The sequence below is a fragment of the Quercus lobata genome, chromosome 2 (assembly GCF_001633185.2).
Source record: "Quercus lobata isolate SW786 chromosome 2, ValleyOak3.0 Primary Assembly, whole genome shotgun sequence".
Lineage (NCBI taxonomy): Eukaryota > Viridiplantae > Streptophyta > Magnoliopsida > Fagales > Fagaceae > Quercus > Quercus lobata.
In genome coordinates this window covers 10,611,097-10,637,495 of record NC_044905.1, presented here as the reverse complement: position 1 = coordinate 10,637,495, position 26,399 = coordinate 10,611,097, and the positions used below count along the sequence as shown (strand labels likewise).

General features: G+C 32.5%; 3 protein-coding genes across 3 annotated transcripts in view; 2 read left to right on the top strand and 1 right to left on the bottom strand.

The window, feature by feature from the left end:
- The window catches only part of LOC115959194 (microspherule protein 1-like), an 11,846-nt gene extending 10,316 nt beyond the window's left edge, over positions 1 to 1,530 (bottom strand). Inside the window, exon 1 of the mRNA XM_031077513.1 lies at positions 1,509 to 1,530. Within this exon, the coding sequence (XP_030933373.1) occupies positions 1,509 to 1,530 (22 nt within the window). The remainder of the gene's footprint in view (positions 1 to 1,508) is intronic.
- Positions 1,531 to 6,977: 5,447 nt separating this feature from the next.
- Positions 6,978 to 12,180, top strand: LOC115959186 (S-type anion channel SLAH1-like; the record flags this gene model as incomplete). Its single annotated transcript, XM_031077504.1, has 3 exons — positions 6,978 to 7,010; positions 10,335 to 11,087; positions 11,905 to 12,180. Coding segments are annotated over 3 exons (1,062 nt in total), but the record flags the coding sequence as incomplete, so codon positions are not given.
- Positions 12,181 to 19,367: 7,187 nt separating this feature from the next.
- LOC115978376 (uncharacterized protein At2g29880-like) lies at positions 19,368 to 23,513 on the top strand. The gene is made up of 4 exons (XM_031100396.1): positions 19,368 to 19,388; positions 19,499 to 19,594; positions 22,228 to 22,539; positions 22,926 to 23,513. The coding sequence occupies exons 2-4, from the start codon at positions 19,499 to 19,501 to the stop codon at positions 23,511 to 23,513; spliced, it is 996 nt and encodes a 331-aa protein (XP_030956256.1). The 5' UTR covers positions 19,368 to 19,388.
- The last annotated feature ends 2,886 nt before the right edge of the window (positions 23,514 to 26,399 follow it).

Here is a 26,399-nt window from a genome sequence, read left to right as displayed (position 1 = left end):
TGTCCGGCAATGGTCCATGTCCAAATACTATGTGTCCAAGGGTGGTTTATGTCCAAATAATATATATACGATGATGGTAGATCGATTAATTAATATGTATGTTCATTAATGAAGTATTAGTGAGATAATGTTTATTAAATAGTGAGATGATATTAAAATAACTATTTTTTTTATGTTTCTGACTCTAGTTGTATAGCAGCACTTCATTCTTTATATGATTTGTGGCTTTGGCCATTTAGCATTAATGAGTTGATAACCTTCATATTCTTCATATTTTGTAGCTCCAACCGTATAACATCAGTGGACTTTAACATTTAAGCAACATGAGAAAAGGAGTCCAATAGCATAATAACATTAGTCGAGTGAAATAATGATAATGAATAAAATATATTTAATAATATAAATTTGAAGACAAAAATATGATGACTTATCTTCATGTTTTGCAACTCTAGCCGTATCACATCAATAGACTTAACGTTTCAGCATCATGATGAAGTGAATCCTTTCATGGTAACTTCATGTTTGAAAGGGAAAAATTGGTGCAACTGGAAGGAGAAAGAATATGTCCAGCCATGTGCATAGGTTTGTTAAGTTCATCATCTTTATCATGCACTTAAATGATTTTCCCCATGTAATGCTCTTTTAGTCTTTTAGTCAAGTATGAGTGATATTGCCTTCCATAAGAAGGGTTTTTAATTTTAAAAGTTTTTGTCTTTCATAAGAAGGGCTTTTAGCAATAAGTTCTTGAAAGAGTGTTTGATATGTTTTAAAATGTGTGGAGATGATAAGAAATATATAGATTTTGTGAGATATGGTGTTTGTAATATATATAGGAATTATATGAGATACTTTGTTGGACATGGATCTTGTATATATATACTATGTGAGACATGAATTTTAAAGATATATGGGAGTATTTATCGGTATTTTATAAGGAAAGTGTTTGTAAAATATATGGAACTGTGAGATAGATGATATGAAGGTTAAATATAGTAAATAGATGAGATTATAACTGCTGTTGGAGTGGTTTTTGTGTTATGTCATGGGTTGTGTTACTTTCTAAGAAGAGAGATTTTGTATGAGAAATAAAGAATGAGATGGATATGTGTTTTTGGGCAGCAAAATGATGAAATTTCAAAGTATTGAAGTGTGGGAGAGATGGATAGTGTGTAATGGTGTGATGTAATGGGTGTGATGTGTTGTTATCTATGAAGAGAGATCTTGTAAGAGAGATAGAGAAGTATGGAAGAGTTTAGGGATATATGCAGCCAAGTGAAATTTCAGAATATTGGGGATGAGAGAGGGAGATCCGAGAGGGGCCACTTTAGTGTGTAGCTTGGTCCTCTTTATATAGAGCCAAAGTATATAACTAGATCAAAACTAGTTGAAGGAAAACTTAGCAAATCAGGAAAAATCTTTGACAAAATAAGTGGTCTCATTAGAGGGATTTTGGTTTTTAGCCAAAAGAAGAAAGCTAGGGACATTAAGGCTGATAGAGCTGCTGTCACAGTTGTCAATCATAGCTGTCATAGCTGGCTAATCACGTCTTTTGCTTGAAGGACAAAACTTGGCATTAAATTCATAATTTGGTTAAAGATGGTAAGATAATTTTTATGGGATCCTCTTATTCTTGGTACCACAGCTGCTAGGATTAGACATTAATGGGCAAATGACATCATTTTAGGGTATGTGTCAACCTGTTGGAGTTTTTGCAACTTCTGTTTGGGTTGTCACAGCTCCTGCTGGAGCTGTTTTAGCTTCTGTAGAAGCTATTATAGTTTCCGCTGGAGTTGTTACAGCTTATGCAGAAATTGTTGCAGCTTTCGCTGGAGCCGTTTTAGGTGTTTTTGGCTAAGTTTCCTCTCTTGGAAAAAATTATATGTTTAGTCCATATATAATTTTGGTAAGTAATAGACTAGTTAGTTGATATTTGATGAAATTTTAGAAATGTAATTATGGTCATTTTGTATTTTAACTAAATCTTAGAGAGTAAAGAGAGCATTTTAATGCTAGATATGAGATATTAATTGTGGGGCCAGAGAACTTGTGACCCCGGCCCACTTTACGTTAGGGCCCAAGGCCAGAGCCGAGGAGGGATATTGCCGAGGACATACAACGAAAGTCCAAATGGCCTAGAGATATAGCCGAGGACGATTCTGTTCTCGGCATCCCAAAGTGCTCGTGGAAGAAAGGGCAAGTACGGTATAGGAACAGTTCATGGAAAAGCTAAACACCTCTGCATTGATGGGGAAAGGACCCCTGAACAGTGTGGTGACAAAGGACAAGGGAAGGGCTACCATTACTACGATTAAGTACTCTGCGCCTGACAGAGCAATACTTTTCAGCTTTTACAACCACCTCCAACCACTTTGGGTATGGGCTGATAGGACAAGTATCAGCCCTAGAAAGTTGAACCTATACGTGGACGTTGGAGGGAGGCTAAAGGCTAGTATAAAAGGAGAAGGAAGCAAGCCAAAAGGGAGGGGGGGGACAATGGTGAAGAACCAGAGCCTCCCAGGTTGTGCCGAGGAGAAAATCTTCTTGGGCAAGTGCAGCTCATCTCTGTGTGTCCATCATAAACACCACGATTAACCACCGTCCGATGACCAAGGCCTAGCCTTTCAGCCCACTTTCTACAAATTTATTGTTTGAGCCTTTAACGTATGAACCCAATACCAATTTGGGATCGTTACAAATTGAGTCCTTACATATATATATATATATATATATTTAGCCATGTGTTTGTAATTGATTTAGATGATAATAATATAATTAATATGAAATGATATAATTACATTTCTAAACTTATATTATATAATGGACATTAATTTTTATGTAAAGAGCATGAGGAGTTTTATCGTTTTAAGTGTTATGTGATATGAGAGGCTTACCAAATGTTACCTATTGCACACTGACCGATCAAAGTTCAGGGAATTGGGGAAGACATGCCAAGTAACATGTTTTCCTTTATCAACTTTGAACCACTGGAGTTTTACTGAATATACTTCTTGGCCCTCCAAACCACGACTCCCAAAATTCCCCTGATGAGACTCATGAGCTTGGATCATGAGCTAAAAAATGAGATGATATGCTATGAGCTTGAACTATGAGCTTTGACGCCTTTTTGTCTAAATATGGGCTCTTTTGGGTTTTAGAAGAGATTTTTCCAAAATCCATGATAGTGTTGACATGGTGCGGGTCGTCAATGAAATGAAGTCATGTAGTGTGAAAAATTTGTCCTCAACAATCTTAAAAACAATTTTAGAGTAATATTTAGAACAAAGTAAATAGCCAGATGTTTTTGGCAACCTCTTAAAAGCCCTATGCTAGTTTTGCTAAATGGGCTGAAATTTCTGTTAAAAACTCTTTTGAGCTCTTGTAGCACAATGGGCCTTCTATAATTCTTGATGGGCGCAACTCAAACTGAATTCTACACATATACCAGGAACTAAATTATGAATCCGAGTATTGTCAAACACCATATGCAAGTTTGAACAAACAAACGTTAACCGGTCCAATATGCATTCCTAAAACTCCAAAATTGCTAGTCTGATCAAAATGACTTTAATATTTGGCATCATGTTTATGTTGAGGATAAATAATATTGCAACACATGCCAGCAATAATTTAAACATCATGTGACAACCTATCGTGTCAAATTTAACTCAAGAAGTGGACCACTTTTATTAGAAGTTATACCGAGGAAAAATACTTTTCCATTGATTTAAAATTTCTTTGTGAAAAACTGGTAAGATGTCGGTACAAAACAGCCTAATATAACTGACATAATAGTATAACACAACATTTTCAATCAACGTCCCTAACCACTAACCAGTATATATGATGGGCAAACAAATTTTTAGTGAAACATATTTAAATATGATATATATATATATATATATATATATATATATATATATATATGTAATTAAAAACATTGATAGTTAAAAGTTCAATCTGAGAAATTGTAGAAAATATTATATGTACTTGTCTGTTTGGAAATAGTTTATTTAACTGAAACTAAAAATTTTTTGTTGAAAATATAGAAAATATGTTAAAAAATAAGCTGAATAGTATAGTAGGATTTTTGAATAGCATCAAAAAGTGCAGTGAAACCCATGAATAGTAGCAAAAATAAGCTAAAAGTATAAATAAGCTGAATTTTTCAGCTCATCCCAAACGGATGCGTAGTTTAATTATAAAAATAAAAATTGAAATCAAAATAATATGAAGGAAATATGAGATATGATTTAATTACAATTTATTTCGTATTGAGTTGATCTTGAAGAATATTTTATAAACACAATAGGTTGACCACAAATCCTTTATGTCAGAGCAACAACACTATCTGCAAGAGTTACATCATTTATAAGTTCCTAAGGCCCTCCACACCCACTTGAAATAATACCGAACTATCCCAAAATTACAAACACTTAAAAACTAATTCATTGGTTTCTCAAAAAAAAAAAAAAAAAAACTTAATTCATTGGATTTCCAATCTGACATTTGAGTAACCATTGTCAACCTGTCTTTGCAAAGAGCTATGCATGTTGGTAAACCCTAAAACCAAAATAGTCTCTTGCACATTCTAATTTTTTGCACTAAGTTTCTTCAAAATTGGCATTATTCGATGATTTGGCATGAATGCAAACTTGAACATGCGATGCAAGCATCAAATTAGGGTTTCAAACATAATATTCAAATATACTTACAGAATTTGTAAACTCAAACAAGTTGAATTTATGAAGCAATGTGCTGTAGTTTTCAATATATCTTATGTTTTACATCAATGTAAATGTTGTATTTTTTTCATTTTTTTTTTCTTTTCATTAAATAAGTGGTAACATAAATGTAAAATCCTCAATCTATGAGGAACAAAGAACAATATTAGCAACTGAGTCATAATTTTGATAAACTATTTATTCATGGCCTATCCGTACACCCAAGGTATCATCGAGATCATGATTTCTCACAACATTAAAAAACAAAACATCCCTGAACATAAAAGTGTCATAAGTGTAGTTTAATTTAATTTGAATGAATCCTTAGCATAAAATTAGAATGTGTAAAATTTAACTGCAATAACACTTGGCACAAAATCACAGTTAAAAACAAAATTTTAATTTTAACTAAATTTGAAATTCCATTGCTAATATATATTATATTGGATATAGAGGGTAAATATTTAATGATAAGATCAATAATAGAAAACAAAATCATATGGTAAAAGATTAATCTAACAAACAATTATACTGTCAATCAAATCTTTTTCTTTAGAAACTTATCCTCTCAATCAAGTTGTGGTGGGGTCCTTCCCTTCTTAACCTTCACCCACCTCCCTGCTTATCCTACACCCACCTCACCACCACCACCACTACCGTCGATCTCCAATCTCCGATCTTCCCACTGCTGGCAACATTCTCTTCTCCTTGATTCGACCTTCTTCATTCTCAGATCCGAGGTAAGATCCACTCTTTTCTCCGCCTTGATTTGGAAAATTACATGCATTTCAATTCAATTTTAGGTTTCTGGATCAGAAATTTTGAAACAATGAGAACAAAAATCAAAGGCGAAAATTCAATCTTAGTTCTACATATAAGTTCGAATATCAAACATCCAAAACTTTAAGGTTTAAATTATTCAATAGAATTCTTGCTATATAGAAATCTCTAAGGCAAAAATTCAATAGAATTCATGCTGTATAGAAAGTTTGTCTTCAAAATACTATTTATGTTCTACATATTTGGATACCAGGGTTTGGATATCAGACATCCAAACCTCTAAGGCAAAAATTCAATGGAATTCATGTTATATAGAAAATCGTGTTTTAGAAAGACTATTTTAGTTTTAGATATCATACATCCAAACCTCTAAGGTTTGAATTTCTTTAACACAAAAATTCAATAATAATCATGCAATACAAAAAATGTGTATTAGAAATACGATTTCAATTCTACATATCAATTTGGATATCAAGCACCCATACCTTTAAGATTTGGATATTTCTAAGAAAAAAATTCAATATAATTCATGTTATAAAGAAATCACCACTTAGAAACATTATTTCAATTCTACATATCAGTTTGGATATCAATGGACATCTTTAACGAAAAAATTAAATAGTATTCATTTTATACAAAAAGTGTGACTTTGAAGCACAATTTCAGTTCACATATGAATTTGGATATCAAACATAGGAAAAAAATTCAAACTTATTCATTTTATTTAAAAATTGTATCTTAAAAACACATTTTCAGTTCTACACATATATTAGTTTGGATATTAGTCATCTACTCTAAAGAAAAAATTCAATAGAATTCTTACTATGTAGAAATCGTGTTTTAAAAACACTATTTTAGTTTTACATATTAGTTTGGATCTCTTTGACAACGATTTAATAGTATTCATGTTATATAGAAATCATGTCTTAGAAAGACTATTTCAATTTTACATATAAGTTTAAATATTAGACATTCAAACTTTTAAGGTTTGAATATCTTTAAGACAAAAATTCAATAGAATTTATGTGTGTTATAGAAACACTATTTCAGTTTTATATATCAATTTGGGTATCAGACATCATGCTATACATAAGTTGTGTTTTAAAAAGATTATTTCAGTTCTACATATTAATTTGAATATCTGATATCCATGTCTCTAAAGCAAAAATTCATGCTATTCTCACTTATGACAATTATTACTGTGCAACAGGCAACAGCTGCCATTTCAACTAGTTTTTCTGTTTCTTCTTTTCGGCACCATTGCTCTATTTTCTAGAATATTAAAAAAAAAAAAAAGAGTTGTACAAATTAATCTTTTCTTTAATAAGAATACGTTCAATTTTCTCACCAGTCTTTCCCTGTTTTGATAAAGTTAACTAAATCTACCGCTGCGGAATTGTCATGCCACCGACAGAAAACTTGTTAGACTCGTTGGAATTGTAAAATATATATATATATATATATATATATGTTTGAAATTTGGCGAGGAGTGAGCCAATTGTTATTAATATACAAACCATTTGATCTGACTTCTGGATATTTAGCCAAGATTCAAGGGATTTCAATTCTAGCAAATAACATTTGATCTTGACATATACCTTTTTTTTTTTTTTTTTTTGAGATTTGATCTTGACATATACGGTCCAATTAAAAAATGGAGTTTATGTTTATCCAATTAAAAATTCATGAGTACCTACTCTCTTTAACTGGTTTAAATTTATTTTGGTTTCTTTGCCCGTCATTTCATTAAATAATGATAATTTTTCTACGATTGCATGTGCTACGTGCATTTGATCTTTTCTTAATTCAAGCATGCATTACTTAAGCTTCTATTTTTTATTTGTTGATGATGTATATAAAGATAATAATTGATTTAATTTGCCTACCTTCGTAATTTAATGACCATGTAATTAAATTATATTCAATCTTCAGCAGCCTCCCAGGTTGGGGCCGGGGAGTTCTTTGATGTGCGACCACGTGTAAACATATATAGTCTCAGAGAAAAAAAAAAAAGAAGATGATGACTTATTTTTATAATAATTTCATTTATGTACTATTCTACATTCGTAATCTAATCACTTGTTTTTTTGTGTAAAAAGTCATTCATGTATCAAAAATATCAGAAGACACTAAAGACAGACAACTGACCTAACTGCAAGGTTCCTGAATATTGTCATTGTCCTCTTAGGCTAATACCATCTTGTTAGGCTTTGTGATAGCTCTTGTATCAATTGTTGTGAAATACACACAAAATAATAAAATAGTTAGCATTACAATACATGGGCAATACAAACTAGAATTCTCTATTAATAATAGGAATTACAACCACACATCAACTCTTACCAAAAACTCTTAAACATAAACCGACTCAAATGTCAATACGCCCAAAGGTGTCTTCATACTAATTCATTGGACAAGCTTGGTCTTTTATAACTCTCCTGCAAGACAAAACTTTGTTTCTAACTTTCACACACAATCAAGCAATAACAACACCACTCTATGCTCAACCTTCACTCAAAAAAAAAAAAAAACCTTTAAGAAGCCTAGTAGTATGTACCTACATTTTTTGATAATCTAGTATGTACCTACATTTAATTGTTCCTCTCTCTTTCTTTTTCTCTGTTAATTAGCACCCATAAATTGAGAATATTACGTTGATCAAAATATATTTCAATTAATAAATAAATAGTATGTGGTAGTAGTTTCAATTAATCGAAATATTTGTTAGTTTATATTTGATAATTTACAACAAAAAAAAGTATCTAATAAATGTCTATTCTCCAATCAGAATAAAAATATAAAAAACTCCATCTGGAAAAGTTCTTTCTTTTTTCTTTTTTTTTTTGGGCTTGAAAAGGTCGTTACAAAGCACCAGAAGAAACATCACAAGTCACAACTCACAAGCATCAAGCACCAAGCACCAAGCACTAAGGCTCTATCAAAGGCTCGGCGGATAGAAACTGAGCCGGTCCAACTAGGGACGGAACCAAGATTCAAACTTAGGCGGGGCCAAAGTTCTTTGTTGAAGAATTTTAGAAAGTTGGAATATTAATACTAGAGGTTGACAACGATGTATTATTAACATTAATTTTTTAATTTTTTAAAATCAATAATAGATATTTATAATCAAGAGTTCAGTAAGTCAATTAGCATGTCTTAATATTTTCAATATCTAATTGAGATTAGACCAATTCTTTATTCTATCCACGTTATAATTTTTTTTTTAAAATCTATTTATTCTTTTCACATAATTCTATACCTAATAACTTAATAATGCTATATATAAAAGATTCTTAAAAAAAAAAAAAAACTATAGTTAAAAGTTCAAATCCATCTCTAGTATTACATTAATAAAACAACTAAAATAATGGTTAATCAACATCATGCACTAATATTCAGCGAAAAAAAGGATGAGACAATTATTGGTGCCTTGATTAAGGAATTTTTTATTTATAATTACTTCGTTAAGGTTGAGGTAGCATAAAGATGTGAGATCTTTTCCTTTTAAAATTTCCATTTTTAAAAAGTAGTAAAAAAAGAAAAGAAAAAGAGATCTGTTAAACAATTGCATGATAATGAACGGTAACTTTGAGTCTTCAACAATGTAAATAATAAAGTTTTTCCAATCACTACATTAATTTAGCAAAGGCACAAAGTTTATTACCAATTGACTAATCACACACATGCTCTGGGGGCAGTTTAGGTAAGGCACAAAATAGTAGATTGTTGTTTCACATGTGTATTACATTTATGCATGCATGCCAAGTGTGTCCCAAAGTTAATAAAATATTAAAAATTAATAAAATTCTATCATTCAAAAAAAAAAAAAAATTCCACAGGTTGTGTTAAAGAGCAGCAACTTTTTTTAAAAATAAATTTTCTTCATGGGTTGAGTTAAAGACACCAACTGATCCAAGTTGCTGGAGCACTAATTGGTGTGTGGATGGAGTAATTAGCAGCATAGGAGTTGTTTCTATAACTATGGGGTGGAGTAATTTGAGAGGGACAAAGAGCTCTCAAAATGAGAGGTAAAAATTATTGGGTTTTTGTAATTTGTTTTGTTAGGATTTATAATTGATTTGTTATAATTTTTTTTTTTTTTTACTTAGACTGTGTCCAAAGATTTTTTTTTTATTTTTTTATTATTATCTGAATATGTGAATTGTTCTGTGAATTTTCTTTGTTGTCCGGATTTGTAAATTGTCCAAATGTTTAGCTCAATGTTTTTCTTGATATTCTTGGGACAACCAGACAAGGAATGATTTGAAATTTTTTTTCATTTTTGGTTTCATGGGTCAGCTTGTAAATTGTTTGAGAAAGGGAGGTCAAGTATATTAATTTTAAAGTCAAAAGTAAATTGTTTATGCTAATATATATATTAAAGAATTTTTTTTCAAAGGCTGAGGGGGGCCATGGCCCCCTCAGCCCCTAGGTAGTTCCGTCACTGGCTCCAACACTCCAACCATGACAGCTGAGAATACCTCTTTATATTAATGCCCATTGACCTAGCCCATGCACTGCGTCATTTGAGTGATATTAACCACTACATTTCTTATTATTTTTTACACGTTCTTTTCTCTCCGCCTCGCTTACTTTATAGTTTATGAAATATAAAATAGCCTAGTGTGCATAAATTCCCACACCCTAAAACCATTCACTAAAGTTTCCAATGACTCTTTAAGTCTCTAATATCCTCCTATGGCAACCCGAGGATCTCAATCTGAGATTGAACTCATTGAAGTAGTGGTTGAGGCATCCACAACCTTCACAAACCATAATCAACAAACAGTACTCTCAATCATAATACTGAAACGATTGCTAAACACATTAAACTCAATACTGGCCAAATTTCATGCAGGGTATTTCAGAATAAGCTTATCTCTAGGTAGCCAAGTTTTGTTATGGAAGACACTAAATGGACCAAGCAATGACACAAGTATTCTACGTCACGCGCTTCACATCCTTCATCCAACGCCTTTTCTCGTACTATGGTCTCTGGCTCTGTTTATACTTGTTTTACTATCTCTGCTTTACCTCTTGAAATGCTTGTTTCACTTTAACACAGTGAAGACAGAGTTCTTGCACAACGTAGGGGTCAACTACCTATTCGCTCCATGGATTTCTTGGCTTCTTTTGCTTCAATCTGCACCATTCATAGCTCCAAAAACCTTCCCCTATTTAGTCCTTTGGTGGGTTTTTGTGATTCCTCTGGTGGTGCTTGATGTAAAAATCTATGGCCAATGGTTCACAAAGGGCAAGAAGTTCTTACCAACCGTGGCAAATCCAACTAGCCAATTATCAGTCATCGGAAACTTGGTTGGAGCTCAAGCTGCTGCGTACATGGGGTGGCAAGAAACCTCTATTTTCTTGTTTTCCTTAGGCATAGTGCACTATTTAGTGCTTTTTGTGACTCTTTACCAGCGATTTTCGGGTGGGATTCAGCTGCCTGGGATGTTGAGTCCGGTCTTCTTTTTGTACTTTGCAGCACCGAGTGTGGCGAGCTTGGCTTGGGAGTCCATAGCTGGGGCTTTTGATATTGTTTCAAAGATGCTATTCTTCCTCTCGCTCTTCCTCTTTACGTCTCTGGTATGTATTGGTTGCATTGAAAATTACGGTCATGACAATAGTCAAGTAGTTTGGATGAATCACTTCAGATAGAACTCAACCCCTAGATATATAAATTTTGTTTAGAGATATTTTTTTAATTTAACTATGACATCCACTTTTAATGATTGTTTTTTATTATCAAATCAAATCCTATGATAAACCATCCAACGAGCTAGTTAGACCAAATTAATTAGATCATAATTCATAAGCTGCTTTTGGAATTAGAATCAGATTTATCAAAGATCATATGCAAGCTTTTAACTCAAACAATATTTTTAAATTTAGAAATTATAACATCTGCCATATTAATTATAGATATAAAATAAAGAGAAAGTTAATACAAATTTTATAACTTAAAATTTATAAATTGATTGATGCTACAAATGTGATTAGTGGATTTTAATAAAATAATAAATTAATGAATGTTACATTTTTTTTTTGTTTGGGTGATTAGGAACATATCAATTTGTAAAAATCAGTTAGTAAAATTTGTAGTATATATTTCTAACATCACTCATATATGATATTGTTGAAAGTGTTTGATGAAAATAAAATCTGCATTGATATCAGATGACTCTTTAATTTTATGACTAGCCTGAACCTGCTCCATCCGTTCATGGGTTTAGAAACACATTTTGGAAAGTACTTCTAGAATAATTAGGACTTACTTTCAATCTTAAGCTTCAAAATCACTCTCTCTTTCGTGCGAAATCCCAAGTAGTCCAATATTGGGAGCTACTCGTAAGTTGCATTCTTTTTCAGTGTAACAAGTGAAGTAGAGGTTATGTGGTTTCAGGTCTTCAGGCCCAACCTTTTCAAGAGATCAATGAGAAAATTCAACGTGGCATGGTGGGCTTACTCATTCCCGTTGACTGTCCTTGCTCTAGCTTCCACAGAATATGCACAAGAAGTGAAAGGGAGCATTGCACACATCCTGATGCTTCTTCTATTGGCAATATCTGTTTTAGTTTTACTTGGTCTTATGGTATTCACTTTGTTCAACACTAAGATGCTCTTATCTGACAACGATCCAATTGTTACTCTGCTTAATCATTTACCAAGAGTAGTGTGACCAAAAGATGTGGATTATAAATCACGTTCAAGCTCAATCGTGACACAAAGTTTACACAGTTTTACTCTAGTATCTTGTAAACTTCATTACTTCTAACTCATTTCCTTGATATATGTGGGATATAGTACACCTATTTCTATGTGAGGACCGTAAAAGTAGTGATTGTAGAGTGCTAGCTTATGTGCACTTGACATAATATATGTTCTAAAATAACCATGTGTTGGTCCTATTGCAAAATTGTTACTAATAGGTGTTGATCGAAGAAGCTTTTTATTGATTGCAAGTGTTTATATTCACTAGATGCAACATGAACATGACACTTGTCCTAAAATGGCTATATGTTAGCACTACAAGAATTGGAAAGAGAAAAATGTTACTAATAAGTGTTGATGGGATAAGCTTTTTGTTAGGTATTGATGATAAAGAGAAAAATGTTTTTGATTTTTTTTAATTATTTATTATTTATTATTTTTACCATTGTTTTCATATTTTTGTTTTCTAATAATTGTTTTGAAACAGATCTTTTCCAAACACATTTTTATTTTGAAAAAAAATCATAAAAACAAGTTTTTAATTTCAATCTCAAAAACAATTTTAGAGTAATATTTGGAACAACGTAAATAGTCAAATGTTTTTGGCAACCTCTTAAAAACTCTATGCTAGTTTTGCTAAATGGGCTGATATTTCTGTCAAAAACTCTTTTCGAGCTCTTGTAGCGCTCTATGGGCCTTCTATAATTCTAGAAGGGCGAAACTCAAACTGAATTCACACATATACCAGGAACTAAATTATGAATCTGAGTATTGTCAAACACCATATGCGAGTCTGAACAAACAAACGTTAACCGGTCCAATATGCATTCCTAAAACTCCAAAATTGCTAGTCTGATCAAAATGATTTTAATATTTGGCACCATGTTTATGTTAAGGATAAATAATTGCAACACATGCCCAGCAATAATTTAAACATCATGTGACAACCTGTTGCGTCAAATTTAACTCAAGAAGTGGACCATTTTAATTAGAAGTTAAACTGGGGAAAAATACTTTCCATTGATTTAAAATTCCTTTGTGAAAATCTGGTAAGACGTCGGTAGAAAACATCCTAATATAACTGACATAACAGTATAACACAACATTTTCAATCAACATCCCTAACCACTAAGAGCATCAGCAATGGAAAGGCTAAATACCAAAATATAAGCTCATTTTACCATTCAAGCCCAAAAACCCACTCCATTAGACGTTGTAAAATGTAAGTATTGTAAAAAAAATACAATTGTGCTACAGTGCGATTCTAAATAGTAAAAACAAAAATTATTTTTTAATCGGTTTGGTCTTCTCTCTCCTCTCTTTGTAGATCATAATTTTAATTATCTTTCTCTCTCTTTCTTTCTGCTCTCTCTTCTTCCTGCTCTCTCGTCTTCAACGGAATGGAGGCAACGGCATGGAGGCTCGATCAGAAAAGCTATGGTGGAGGCGTGGAGGTCGTGAGTTTGTTTATGGGTTTCTGTGGGTTTGTTCAAGGGTTTCCGGCGTTTGGGTCGAATTTGGGTGGTGTTTGGGTTGGTGTTTAGGTGGTTGGATATAGGTCCGTTGGTTGTGATTTTTTCCGATGGGTTGGGGGATTTGTTCCAATGGGTTTTGGTGTTTGCTGTGTTTGTTTGGTAGTGGGTTTCGATGAAAATGTCTGATGGGTTTGGGATGAATAGAGACGGCGACGAGCGACCTTCTCTCTCTCTCTCGCAATCGCTGCCGGTGAGAACAGACGGGTTTGGGTTTAGTGAGAACAGATGGGTTTGATTTTGGATTTTGATTTGGCTGGATTTTGCTATGGATTTTGCTCAGTAAAGGTGGGTGGTATGACTAAGAAGCTGGACGGTGGTGGTGGTGGTGGTAGGTGGTTGACAGAGGAAGAGAAATAGAGATCAGAGAGAGAAGTGAGAAATATTTTAATAATATTTTAATATGTAGTATGGTAAAATAAAAGTTGGGATGCTGAGCGTATTGTAAAATGGTATTGTATAATTGATAAAGTGGCTTTTTAAGATGGTAAAATGGGATAAGATGGCATAAGCCATTGTGGATGCTCTAACCAGCAAGATGGGCAATCAAATTTTTTAGTGAAACATATTTAAATATGATATATACTTAATTAAAAACATTGATAGTTAAAAATTTAATTTGAGAAATTGTAGAAAATATTATATGTACTTGTTCGTTTGGGAACAGTTTATTTAGTTGAAACTAAAAACTTTTTGCCGAAAATGTAGAAAACAGGTTAAAAAATAAGCTAAATAGTACAGTAGGATCCTTGAATAGTATCAAAAAGTACAGTGAAATTCATGAATAGTAGCAAAAATAAGCTAAAAGTATAGATAGCTGAATTTTTCAATTCATCCCAAACAGATGCATAGTTTAATTATAAAAATAAAAATTGAAATCAAAAGAATATGAAGGAAATATGAGATATGATTTAATTATAATTTATTTAGTATTGAGTTGATCTAGAACAATATTTCATAAACACAATAGGTTGACTATAGATCCTTTATGTCAGAGCAACAACACTATCTGCAAGAGTTACATCATTTATAAGTTCCTAAGGCCCTCCACACCCACTTGAAATAATACCGAACTATCCCCAAATTACAAACAGTTAAAAACTAATTCATAGGATTTCCAATCCGACATTTGAGTAACCATTGTCAACCTATCTTTGCAAAAGAGCTATGCATGTTGGTAAACCCTAAAACCAAAATAGTCTCTTGCATACTCTAATTTTTTGCACTAAGGGTAAATTTGGTATGTTGTAATAGCTCTTGTAATGGAATAGTTATTCATGTGTAATAGCAATTCGGTCATTTGGTTACATCTTTATTACATGGATTAGTTATTACATTGGAATAACTATTCTTTAAATTAAAGAATGGTTATTCCTATTTAAAATGGAAGTAATAGCTATTCCTTAGTGCATATAATAGGTTTTAAAATTAATATATTTCCAAAAATACAAAATTTCCTTATACATAATCTTTTACAAACTTTCCATATGTAACAACCAAACTTATAAATAGTAATAGTTATTCCATTACAATGTCTTTTATTCCTAGTAATAAAGATTACTATTCCTAATGTAATCTACATTTAGTGTACCAAACATACCCTAAGTTTCTTCAAAATTGGAATTATTCGATGATTTGGCATGAATGCAAACATGAACATGCGATGCAAGCATCAAATTAGGATTTCAAACATAATATTCAAATATACTTACAGATTTTGTAAACTCAAAAAAGTTGAATTTATGAAGCAACGTGTTGTAGTTTTCAATCTTATGTTTTACATCAATGTAAATGTTGTAACTTTTTTCATTTTTATTTTCATTAAATAAGTGGTAACATAAATGTAAAATCCTCAATCTATGAGGAACAGTATTACCAATTGAGCCATAATTTTGATAAACTATTTATTCATGGCCTATCCATACACCCAAGGTATCATCGAGATCATGATTTCTCACAACATTTAAAAACAAAACATCCCTAAACTTAAAGTGTCATAAGTGTAGTTTAATTTAATTTGAAAGAATCCTCAGCATAAAATTAGAATGTGTAAAATTTAACTGCAATAACACTTGGCACAAAATCACAATTAAAAAAAAAAAATTTAATTTTAACTAAATTTGAAATTCCACTGCTAATATATATTATATCGGATATTGATCGTAAATACTTGATGATAAGATCAAGAATAGAAAACAAAACCATATGGTAAATGATTAATCCAACAAACAATTATACTGTCAATCAAGTTTTTTTTTTTTTTTTTTTGAAACTTATCCTATCAATCAAGTTGTGGTGAGGTCCTTCCCTTCTTAACCTTCACCCACCCCCCTGCTTATCCTATGCCCACCTTACCACCACTACCGTCGATCTCCAATCTTAGATCTTCCTATTGCTGGCAACATTTTATTCTCCTTAATCCGACCTTCCTCATTCTCAAATTCGAGGTAAGATCCGCACTTTTCTCTGCCTGGATTTGGAAAATTACATGCATTTCAATTCAATTTTAGGTTTCTGGATTTGAAAATTTGAAACAATGAGAACAAAAATCAAAGGCAAAAATTCAATCTTAGTTCTACATATAAGTTCGAATATCAAACATCCAAAACTTTAAGGTTTAGATTATTCAATAGAATTCTTGCTATATAGAAATCTCTAAGGCAAAAATTCAATAGAATTCATGCAGTATAGAAAGTTTGTCTTAAAAATACTATTTATGTTCTACATATTTGGATACCAGGGTTTGGATATCAAACATCCAAACCTCTAAGGAAAAAATTCAATGGAATTCATGTTCTATAGAAAATTGTGTTTTAGAAAGACTATTTTAGTTTTAGATATCATACATCCAAACCTTTAAGGTTTGAATTTCTTTAACACAAAAATTCAATAATAATCATGTTATATATACAAAAAATATGTATTAGAAATACTATTTCAGTTCTACATATCAATTTGGATACTAGGCATCCATACCTTTAAGATTTGGATATTTCTAAGAAAAAAAATTCAATATAATTCATGTTATAAAGAAATCGCGTCTTAGAAACATTATTTCAATTCTACATATCAATTTGGATATCAATGGACATCTTTAACGAAAAAATTAAATAGTATTCATTTTATACAAAAATTGTGTCTTTGAAGCACAATTTCAGTTCACATATATATGAATTTGGATATCAAACATAGGAAAAAAAATTCAAACTTATTCATTTTAATTAAAAATTGTATCTTAAAAACACATTTTCATCAGTTTGGATATTAGTCATCTACTCTAAAGAAAAAATTCAATAGAATTCTTACTATATAGAAATTGTGTTTTAAAAACACTATTTTAGTTTTACATATTTGTTTGGATCTCTTTGACAAAGATTTAATAGTATTCATGCTATATAGAAATCATGTCTTAGAAAGAATATTTCAATTTTACGTATCAGTTTAAATATTAGACATTCAAACTTTTAAGGTTTGAATATCTTTAAGGCAAAAATTCAATAGAATTCATGCATTTTATATAAACACTATTTCAGTTTTATATATCAATTTGGATATCAGACATCATGCTATACATAAGTCGTGTTTTAAAAAGGTTATTTTAGTTCTACGTATTAATTTGAATATCTGATATCCAAGTCTCTAAAGCAAAAATTCATGCTATATTCACTTATGACAATTATTACTGTGCAACATGCAACAACTACCATTTCAGTTAGTTTTTCTGTATCTTCTTTTTGGCACCATTGCTCTATTTTCTAGAATATTAAAAAAAAAAGAAAAAAAAAAGAGTTTTACAAATCTTTTCTCTAATAAGAATACGTTCATTTTCTCACCAGTCTTTCACTGTTTTGATAAAGCTAACTAAATCTACCGCTGCGGAATTGTCATGCCACCGTAGAAAACTTGTTAAACTCGTCGGAATTGTAAATGTAAGGTTGAATTTAATCAATCATCTTGTTGGCTTTATTCTGTACCAAATTTGCTTGTATTTTAGCAATTAGTAACCTTGTATTTAGGTGGAATTTTTGTAAGGGTAGTGAGTGAGATAGTGTGATGAAATGCTCAAGAGTGTGCAAGAAAAAACAGAGACTCGCGACTAGATCTCACGGGTGACTCATGGCTGCAAGCCGTCAGAAGATGTACACGTGTCAAGCATGCCAGAAGTTAAAGCGTCATGCTAGCTGGAGCACTATAGGACAAAATAGTACAACTGGCCGTTCATTTATCTCGCAGCTGGATCTCGCGACTCAGTTAAGCCGCGAGGCCAAGTCGCGAGCCAGCCCTGTTTTGAAAAACTTGACTCTTCACATTCCATTCTCATTCCAGTATAAATACCCCTTATACCCACGAAAGAAAGAGAGCTTCTAGAGAGAATTTTGAAAGAGAAATCCTAGAACATAGTTTTAAAAACTGGACCGGACCGGCCGGTTCAACCGGGACCGGACATCAATCCTGTCCGGTTATCATTAAAAACCGAAAATAGCTTAAAAATCGGAAAATAGTGAAAACCAGTTGGTTCAACCAGAAAACCCGGAACCGGTACGATTAAACCGGTTCTTGAATCTGAAGAGGAATCTAAAGAAGAACAAGAAGAAAAACTGGAATAAAATAGAACGAACTTCTTAGATTTGCCCTAAAGTAAAATTGGAGAAAATTTGTGGTGAAAATAAAATAAAAGAAATACTTCTATTGGATGATATGTATAAGAAATCTGTGCTTTGAGTTTTGACTGGAATAAAATGTAAAGAAAGACTATCAAAAACTTATCTTGAGAAAGAGAAAGACTTGAGATTTGAGAGGGAGCGGCAGAAATGGAGTTTACTGCATTATGAAGAAATGTGGAAAGAAAACTGAAGAGGAGTAAAATTTAAAAAGGAGTTTGAATCTAATTTGAGGGGTTGGTGGTAATGTGTGGTTATAGATTTAAGGGGAATAAAAAAAAAGAAGAAAAAACAAAAGAGCAAAGTAGAGTGAACGTGTATGGGTAAGTGAGTCCGACACTTGCTATTGAAGGAAAAGCATGAGAGAAGTAAGGTGATGAATGACTTGTCTAGAGCCCGTTTGGTTTGCCAACTGAAAACATAGTGTTCAGTGTTTAAACACTGAACACTAGTGTTCAAAAATAAAAACAATATGTTTGGTGATAGTGTTTAAAATAGGGTTGTTTGAAAATAGTTGCTCAAAAATAGTTGTTTGAAACATATTTTTTGAAACATGCTTGGGCCACATTTTAAACAATGAAATTGCGTTTCCATGGCACAACGGTAAATAAATTGAAATTCAATTTCCACTGCAGCCGGACCCACTGATCAGAAAAACACGTTCTCCTGTCATCTCTACCCTCATCTCTTCAGTCTTCACGCCATCATCAGTCTTCACGCCCAAATATTCATCTCATCTCTCCTCTCCTCTCTACTCTCTCCGAACTCCATTACTCCTCTCACCCACCTCCATTACTGCTCTGACCCATCAAAATTCCACCTCAGCCCTCACGGATCTGGCGCCTTTACTCCTAACATAGCTTCATCAACGCGTCAAACTCCAAATTTTCGAAGAAATCCCTATTTTGCTAAGGACGCTCTGTTGCTAAGGACGCTCTGTTGCTACGGAAAAGCAACTCACACAGTCTGAAGGGGTCGGTCAGGTAAGGTTTTTAATTTTGTTAATTAATTGTTTCAGCTTTCTTTCACATCCCAGCACATCATTTCACATTAATTCATGTTAGGGATTGTTTTAATCTCATATATTGTTCAGATGGACGCCTCACTCCCTTCCTCATCCACCTCTCGAGTTCATTACAGAGCCCCTGCTTCCTCCTCTGCTTCCTCTTCTGACCGTGCTCCCTTACTGGTACGTCTTCGTAATCATGATTATAAGTTCTGTTTTAATCTTCTAAGCACCCAAACCCTCCTGCTAAGACCGTTGATACTCAGTCTGTTTTAGATTTGGGTTTTCATTTTTTTCTTGTGACTTTTGTTTAATTATATGTTGCTGACTATTGAATGCATGTAGTTTTGATGTTTGTTGAAAGGTTTCTTAGAGGATAAATGGGTTGTTTTGGGGTCTGGGTTTATCTATTTGTTATGGGTTCTTGAGTTCTTGTGTTGGATTTTTGTTTCTGAGTTTGTATGGATATTGGGTTCATGATCTGCACCTTCTGTTAGATGGGATTTTGTCGTGTATTGGGTTTTTGGGGGCATGCCTTCACTAATTCTGACTTGGCTGAGAAGATGTTTGTTGACAGGTTTGTTACAGGATCAATGGGTTGTTTTGGGGTCTGGGTTTAGAGTTGTTGTGTTGGATTTTTGTTTCTGAGTTTGTATGGATATTAGGTTCATGATCTGTTATATGTTAGATGGGATCTTTTACTGTATTGGGTTTTTGGGGGCATGCTTTCACTAATTCAATGGCTGAATGATGTACTTCAGACAACAGTCACATGACCCATCACAATTTCAGATCACTCACCACTTTTGTTAGATACTAAGACTATCATACTTGTTTTTTTAGTTTAAATTTTAAAAAGGCCGTTTCATTTTAAGCAATGTGGTTGCTAAACTAACCCTATGTAAAAATGTAGTGCAAGATGCTTGAAAAATAAAAGTAAATGATTCCCCTACATTAACTTAATACTGTGTCCATAAAAATGATAGTTACAAAGGCTGCACTCAAAGAATGAAACAATAATGTCATAGAGAATTATAAGGATAACTCAGAGACTGTTGTCAAATAATCAAAAACTCAATCTGACCATGGGCTAAATAAATGAGTGTGCCCTTGGCATAGATGTGTGTCACTCCCAAGTCCAAACTAATGAATAGTATCATGTTAGAATTAAAAACAGGAATCTGATCTTGTAAAACTTTACAGAAATTAGTGAAGTAACCTTAATATATAAATTTAAATCGAAATAGAGTTTCGAATCATTAAACAAGCATCTTGCTTATCATATAACCTATAGGGCAGTAGTATACTTACATTAATAAGAATCAAGATTTATTGGATACAGATTTTGAGCAAATGTACAACAAAACTATATACGAAACAGATTTTTTTGGAGTTGAAATTATATTCTTCAGTTTGTGAAAGAGTTTTATAAGGTCAAGATAAAGATATTTAACAAAGACAAACAAATAGCCTAAGTTTTGTTTCCTAGTGGGAGGAGTGTGAGAATTGGAAGAAAACTCTGAAAGATCCTTCCAACACCACATTTTGTTCTCTTCTCAAACCCTGTGACCATACAATTGGTATGATCTTCTCATATTAAGACAAACGGACAAGGAGGTTAAGGAAAAAGCCAAAAGTAGATAGCACATTTATCTCTACTTGTGGAGTCTTAGGTGGAAGGCTAGGAAACACAGTTTCATTCTAATTTACTGTTTTTTATCTGTATATTATGAAAATGATTTATTTTGGCATTTCTTTTCTTTTTCTTTTTTGCACAATTGCACATGTAATGTATGTGTGTAAATAAAACCACAAATAGCCAGGTCAATAATGAATTTATTGTTGATATATCATATATCCAAGTTATAAGAATTTATAATCTTGAAAACCTTAGAAATCAATGTACTTTTTTCCTGAATAAAAGAAATTAATAAAATAAAATAAAAAATAAGAAAGGAAAAAGGAAGAAGATATTTACAACAAAATAGCCCAAAGGGGCCAGCCCATCTCATCAACACTGGATGAATGAGCACTGAAGCTGGGATTGATGAGATGGGTGAGCCTTGGAAGAACATGAAGTAGGTTAAGCTGCCAAGGCAGCCACATCCTTTCACATCGTTTAGTGAAAATTTAATTCTTCAAAAATGTTAAGATTTTAATTATAATTAATTAATTAATTAATTAAATTCATGACCGCTCTCCCTTTGGAATATGAATATTTGGAACTTCTCCAATAGAGAGAGAGTCAGTATATTACCCCATTTTTCCGTGTAATGACATTGTGGCCTACAACTATGAGTGTGGTTACACATATAATCGTTATAGCTAAGCTCAGCTCTTGGACTAGATAATATTTACAAGTTATAACCAAGACAGTTTTTGTTTCTCAAGTTAAAAAGTTTTCTTTTTATTTATGTTTGCATTAACACTTTTTTTTTCTTTCTTTAATAATTAAAATTATTTCACTAAATACTGTTATTTGAAACTTATTTGAAGAAAAATCAGGTTTTTTAGATCTTGTCTCTTGAAGAGACAATATATTTTACCTTGAAGCTACAATAGCTAATCTGTTCTGGTTACACATATATTCAACTATAATAATAATATGCTATTATGCCTTCATAAATATACAATGCCACTACAAGTTGACCTAAAACTTATGTGTATGAATGTGTATCTTTGTATTTTTCCTTTATATGGGGTGAATTTTCTCTTATATGCCTGCTGCTTAAGTCTAGTAGTAAGTTAAAGAATTTAATTCCATATCATAGAAGACCGTTTTACGAGTCTATGTAAGTATACGAACATGTATTTAGATGGATGATTCCGACGATAAGAAGTGGCCTGAAGCAGTCGAGAGATATTTTATTGACATCTTGTTAGAAGAGGATGCTAAAGGGAATATGCCCCAAGGCCAGTTCAAGACTGGAACTTGGACAGCAGTTGTCAATGAGTTTAACAAGCGTGCGTCTAAGAGTTACACCAAGGCACAACTTACACAAAAATATCAACGACTGAAACAGAGACACCGCACTTTCTCCCAGCTCATCGCACGTACCGGAATGGGATGGGACCCCATTTCAAATACGGTGACGGCCAGTGACGAAGCTTGGGCTGCTGCATTTGCGGTAAGTCCTTAAATCTGACTTCAATATCAAAAATATCAAACATATTAGGTTTATTGGCTTATGAGTGTATTAATAATAGTGGCTTTACATAGTTGTTTTGTAGCATTTTCCCATGATGATACTTTTAGGAATGGAATAAAATCTGACTTATATATGGGGTTTACTGTGGGTTTAATGGGGTTTAATGTGACTTATAAATTTTGACTTATATATTTGACTTATATTATTTTCTACTCAATGTCTACAATTTACTAAAAAACCTTTTTGGCTATCATCAATTTGGAATAAAAGAGTGCTGTTATACAGTTATTATAAATTAGCCATCGACTTTGTATTGGGTTTTACAAATATAAAACATCTAACCCAATATATATGGTTGGTAATAGGTCAATCATAAATTCAAGGACTTCAGGAAAAAGGGGATGAGACACTATGAGCTGTTGGGCACTCTTTTCAATTCAAACACAGCCACGGGTTTCCTGCAAATGTCATCTGCCCAACCAGCTCCCAATAGTGATGAAGAGAGAGAACTTGATGCAGCCTTTCTATCTGAGGGGGTACATGTCAATGTCAGCACCGACGGTTTCGATGACGTGGAGGAGCTGCCCACACCGAGTGAAGCCCAAAGCCGGAGGCAAGCTGAAAAGCGGCCAGCTGAAGCATCTCATTCAAGTGGAAAAAGGAAGAAAGGGCACTCCCTTGAAGCCATGACTGAGGCAATATGGGGTTTTACTGACATGAGGAACCGTCGGGGGAAAAAGTCCATCGACACTGGAGACTCTGCTGTGGGGGCTGCCAGTGAGTCAGTTACAGCAGCTGTAACTCTTCTGAACCAGCACACCGATGTCGATCATGTCACGTATTGCAAGGTCGTGCAAGAGCTTCATCATGCCAAGAGTAGAGCCGCTTTTTTTGCCATGACGGCTGATAGAAGAAGGGCTTGGATTGACTTTATTGGGGGTGGATTGCAGTAGTGGTGGGTTTGGTTGATAGTGTAGGAAGTTAACTAATGATGTGCCTAAGTGTAGACAGCCTAGAAAGTTATTTAGTAGTCTTAGTTTGGTTTAATGTGAATACGCAAAGTTTGTATTATGTTTATACTATGAACAATGTTTGCTTTATGCCTTCCTTTGTTATGTTAACCTTCTTGGGACATGTATGGTATTTGGACTAAGAAATATGATTTGTGGTTGTCGTGCCTCCTATGAATTTCTATCTTTGGTGACATATATATATATATATATATATTTGATACATAAGCTGCTGCATTCCATTTTGGGAATTTCTTTTTTGTGTCACATATTTGCTTCAAACGTTGTTAGCTATTTTAACAATGTAGTATGTTATTGAGCATACAAGTGACATTGGTTGGAATGAGTATTTGGCTTATCCTTTCTCTCTTGTTAGTTATTTGTAGTGTTGGTGGAATTAGTTTGAAAGCAGCACTTGAATTTACTGCAAAATTTGTATACAACTTTGGCTAATAAAAGGATTGTACTTTTTATGAAATCTGCAGGTATGAGAGAGCCACGTCTGTTATCATTGATCCAGGTCTATCTAGCTTTCAGGTATTCCTTTTTATAAATCGTTGTTTCATTCTTTGTTAATTACGATTTGAGTTTGCTGGAAGTATCAGTTTCTTCGTTCAAAAATTTTAGATTAAGTCTCCCTTTTTCTGCTTTATGTAAGCTTTATTCATTATGTTTCTTGCTGCTAGTTTTTTGTTTGTGTTGCAAAAATATCAACTTCTTTAATTTGGACTTAGACTGTGTTCTTTCTCTTCGCTGTCAGACCACTGTTCACATATGTCGACTAATTTCTTATTGTTTTCCTTTCTTCTACTTTGCATGCATTTCTGGGTGAATAAAGTATATCAACCTGACTGTCATACGTTCTACGAATCTGTTTTGTTAATGAGTTTGCTGTCAGGATTGGGATACTCACTACTGTACTTATATATATTCTCAATTTTTTAGGTACAATTTGATCAGCCTTTGACAAATAATCCGGAGAACAGTCAAGTGCCCAGAAGCCAATTGTTGCCTCTACGAAGAAAAAAAGTAAATAAACTTTCAACACTTTACATTACAAAACTGAAATTAGCTTATTTATATCTTGAAGTCAAAAGTTTATAGTTTAAACAATGTAAGGACCTTCTTACTTTTGATAGACGATTAAATTAATGATTTTTAAGTGAAATAGAGAGAGAGAAAAACAGTATATGGATTTCTTCTTTGTTTATTTATTATAACTAGACATTGACACTTTCCCAAAAAGAAGAAAAATGGGTATACGATATGTTTTTACTTTAGATTACTATACAAGCATAGCATTGTGTTATAATACCAAAATTATGGGGACTTAGTTTAGGGGGGGTTCATGCCATAGGCAGTTGCCTAAATTGCCAAGGAAAAGAGTCCTGTCTAAATTATCTTTTTAAAATTATTCTCTTATTTTTGTAATTATAAAACAGTGCAAATAAACTATAAACAAATTTAAAAGAGAAATGTATTGATAAAAAAATGTTAAAATATATTTTTGTCTTAATAATTGGTTCAAGTTTGATTTGCATCCATAAAAATTTCAAATGATTAAAAAGTGCTAATTTTAGTTCACTTATGTTAAATTTACACTAGATTATCTCAAATATTTAACATAATACATCAATTATGTGTGATTACAAGGCATGACAAGTTTGGATATAGATATCCCTATCTTTACTCTTGTTTGAAGTTGGGAAAACTTGTACGGACTAAGAGTGGGACAAGTTGGAATTCAGCAAGGTGTATAGAGTTTTTCATCCTTAATAAGATGACTCCAAAATTAGCAAGAGAGTATAAGAAATTGCAACGGAGAGTGTCGAGAGAGACAAATATATTTAAAGGTGGTAATAGAATAGGTATAAAAATTATATTATAAGTATAGTGTATAAATAAAGATTAAATTTTATATACAACTAATTTAAGACTATGTATACAAACACATTTGGGGATGCAGAATGAAATACTATAAAATGAACAAAACTTGTCCTAATCTCGTCCTATTTTTAGGAAAGGAAAAACCTGCATATAGCAAAATAGGGGCATGGTGGGTCTGAGTGGATTGTCATTTTTGTCATTGTCAACATTAATCATTTGCCTACAAAATGGGTAATCATTTGTAATGATTTTCAGAAACAAAACTTTAACCTTAAAAATGCTGGGAATGAAAATCAATTTATTTCTGATTAAATTCAAAGTAGATGTCACTGTGTCAGCTAAATTTTGACATCAACAGTAATGTGATACAACTACAACGCGAAGAAATTACAACTACTCTACTAGCAATTAATATTTCCTGCTTGGATCATTATTATTATTATTATTATTTAATTATAACGTCAGAATTTTGCAATTGGCATTGCAATTAAAGAAGGAAATACATGAGCATTACTGATATGTTATATTACCCCACTAAACGTTAATTTTAAATTTAATAAGTCTTTATCTCAAAAAATAGAAAATACTTAATAAGTCTTTGAAGTTTCTTTAGTTTTAATTAACTTTAAAGTCTAGGAAAACAGAGAAAATTAAATGGTGTTTTGATGTGCATTAACCTCAAAAAAAAAAAAAAAAATACTTGTACCATTTGCATGTTCCCTTTACAGGTGTAACTCCAATTCAGTTTCCCCAAACGGGCTCTATTACAACAAATCCATATACACAATCTTACTGTATGATTGCCAAGCATCACATAGGTCATAGTGATATGGGATATAGGCTCTTCTAAACCCATTATGATTGCAATAATGTAGCTAACTTTTTCATATTCAATTTCTTTAATATAATTTCCGATATTATGTGACATGTTTTCCTAACAAG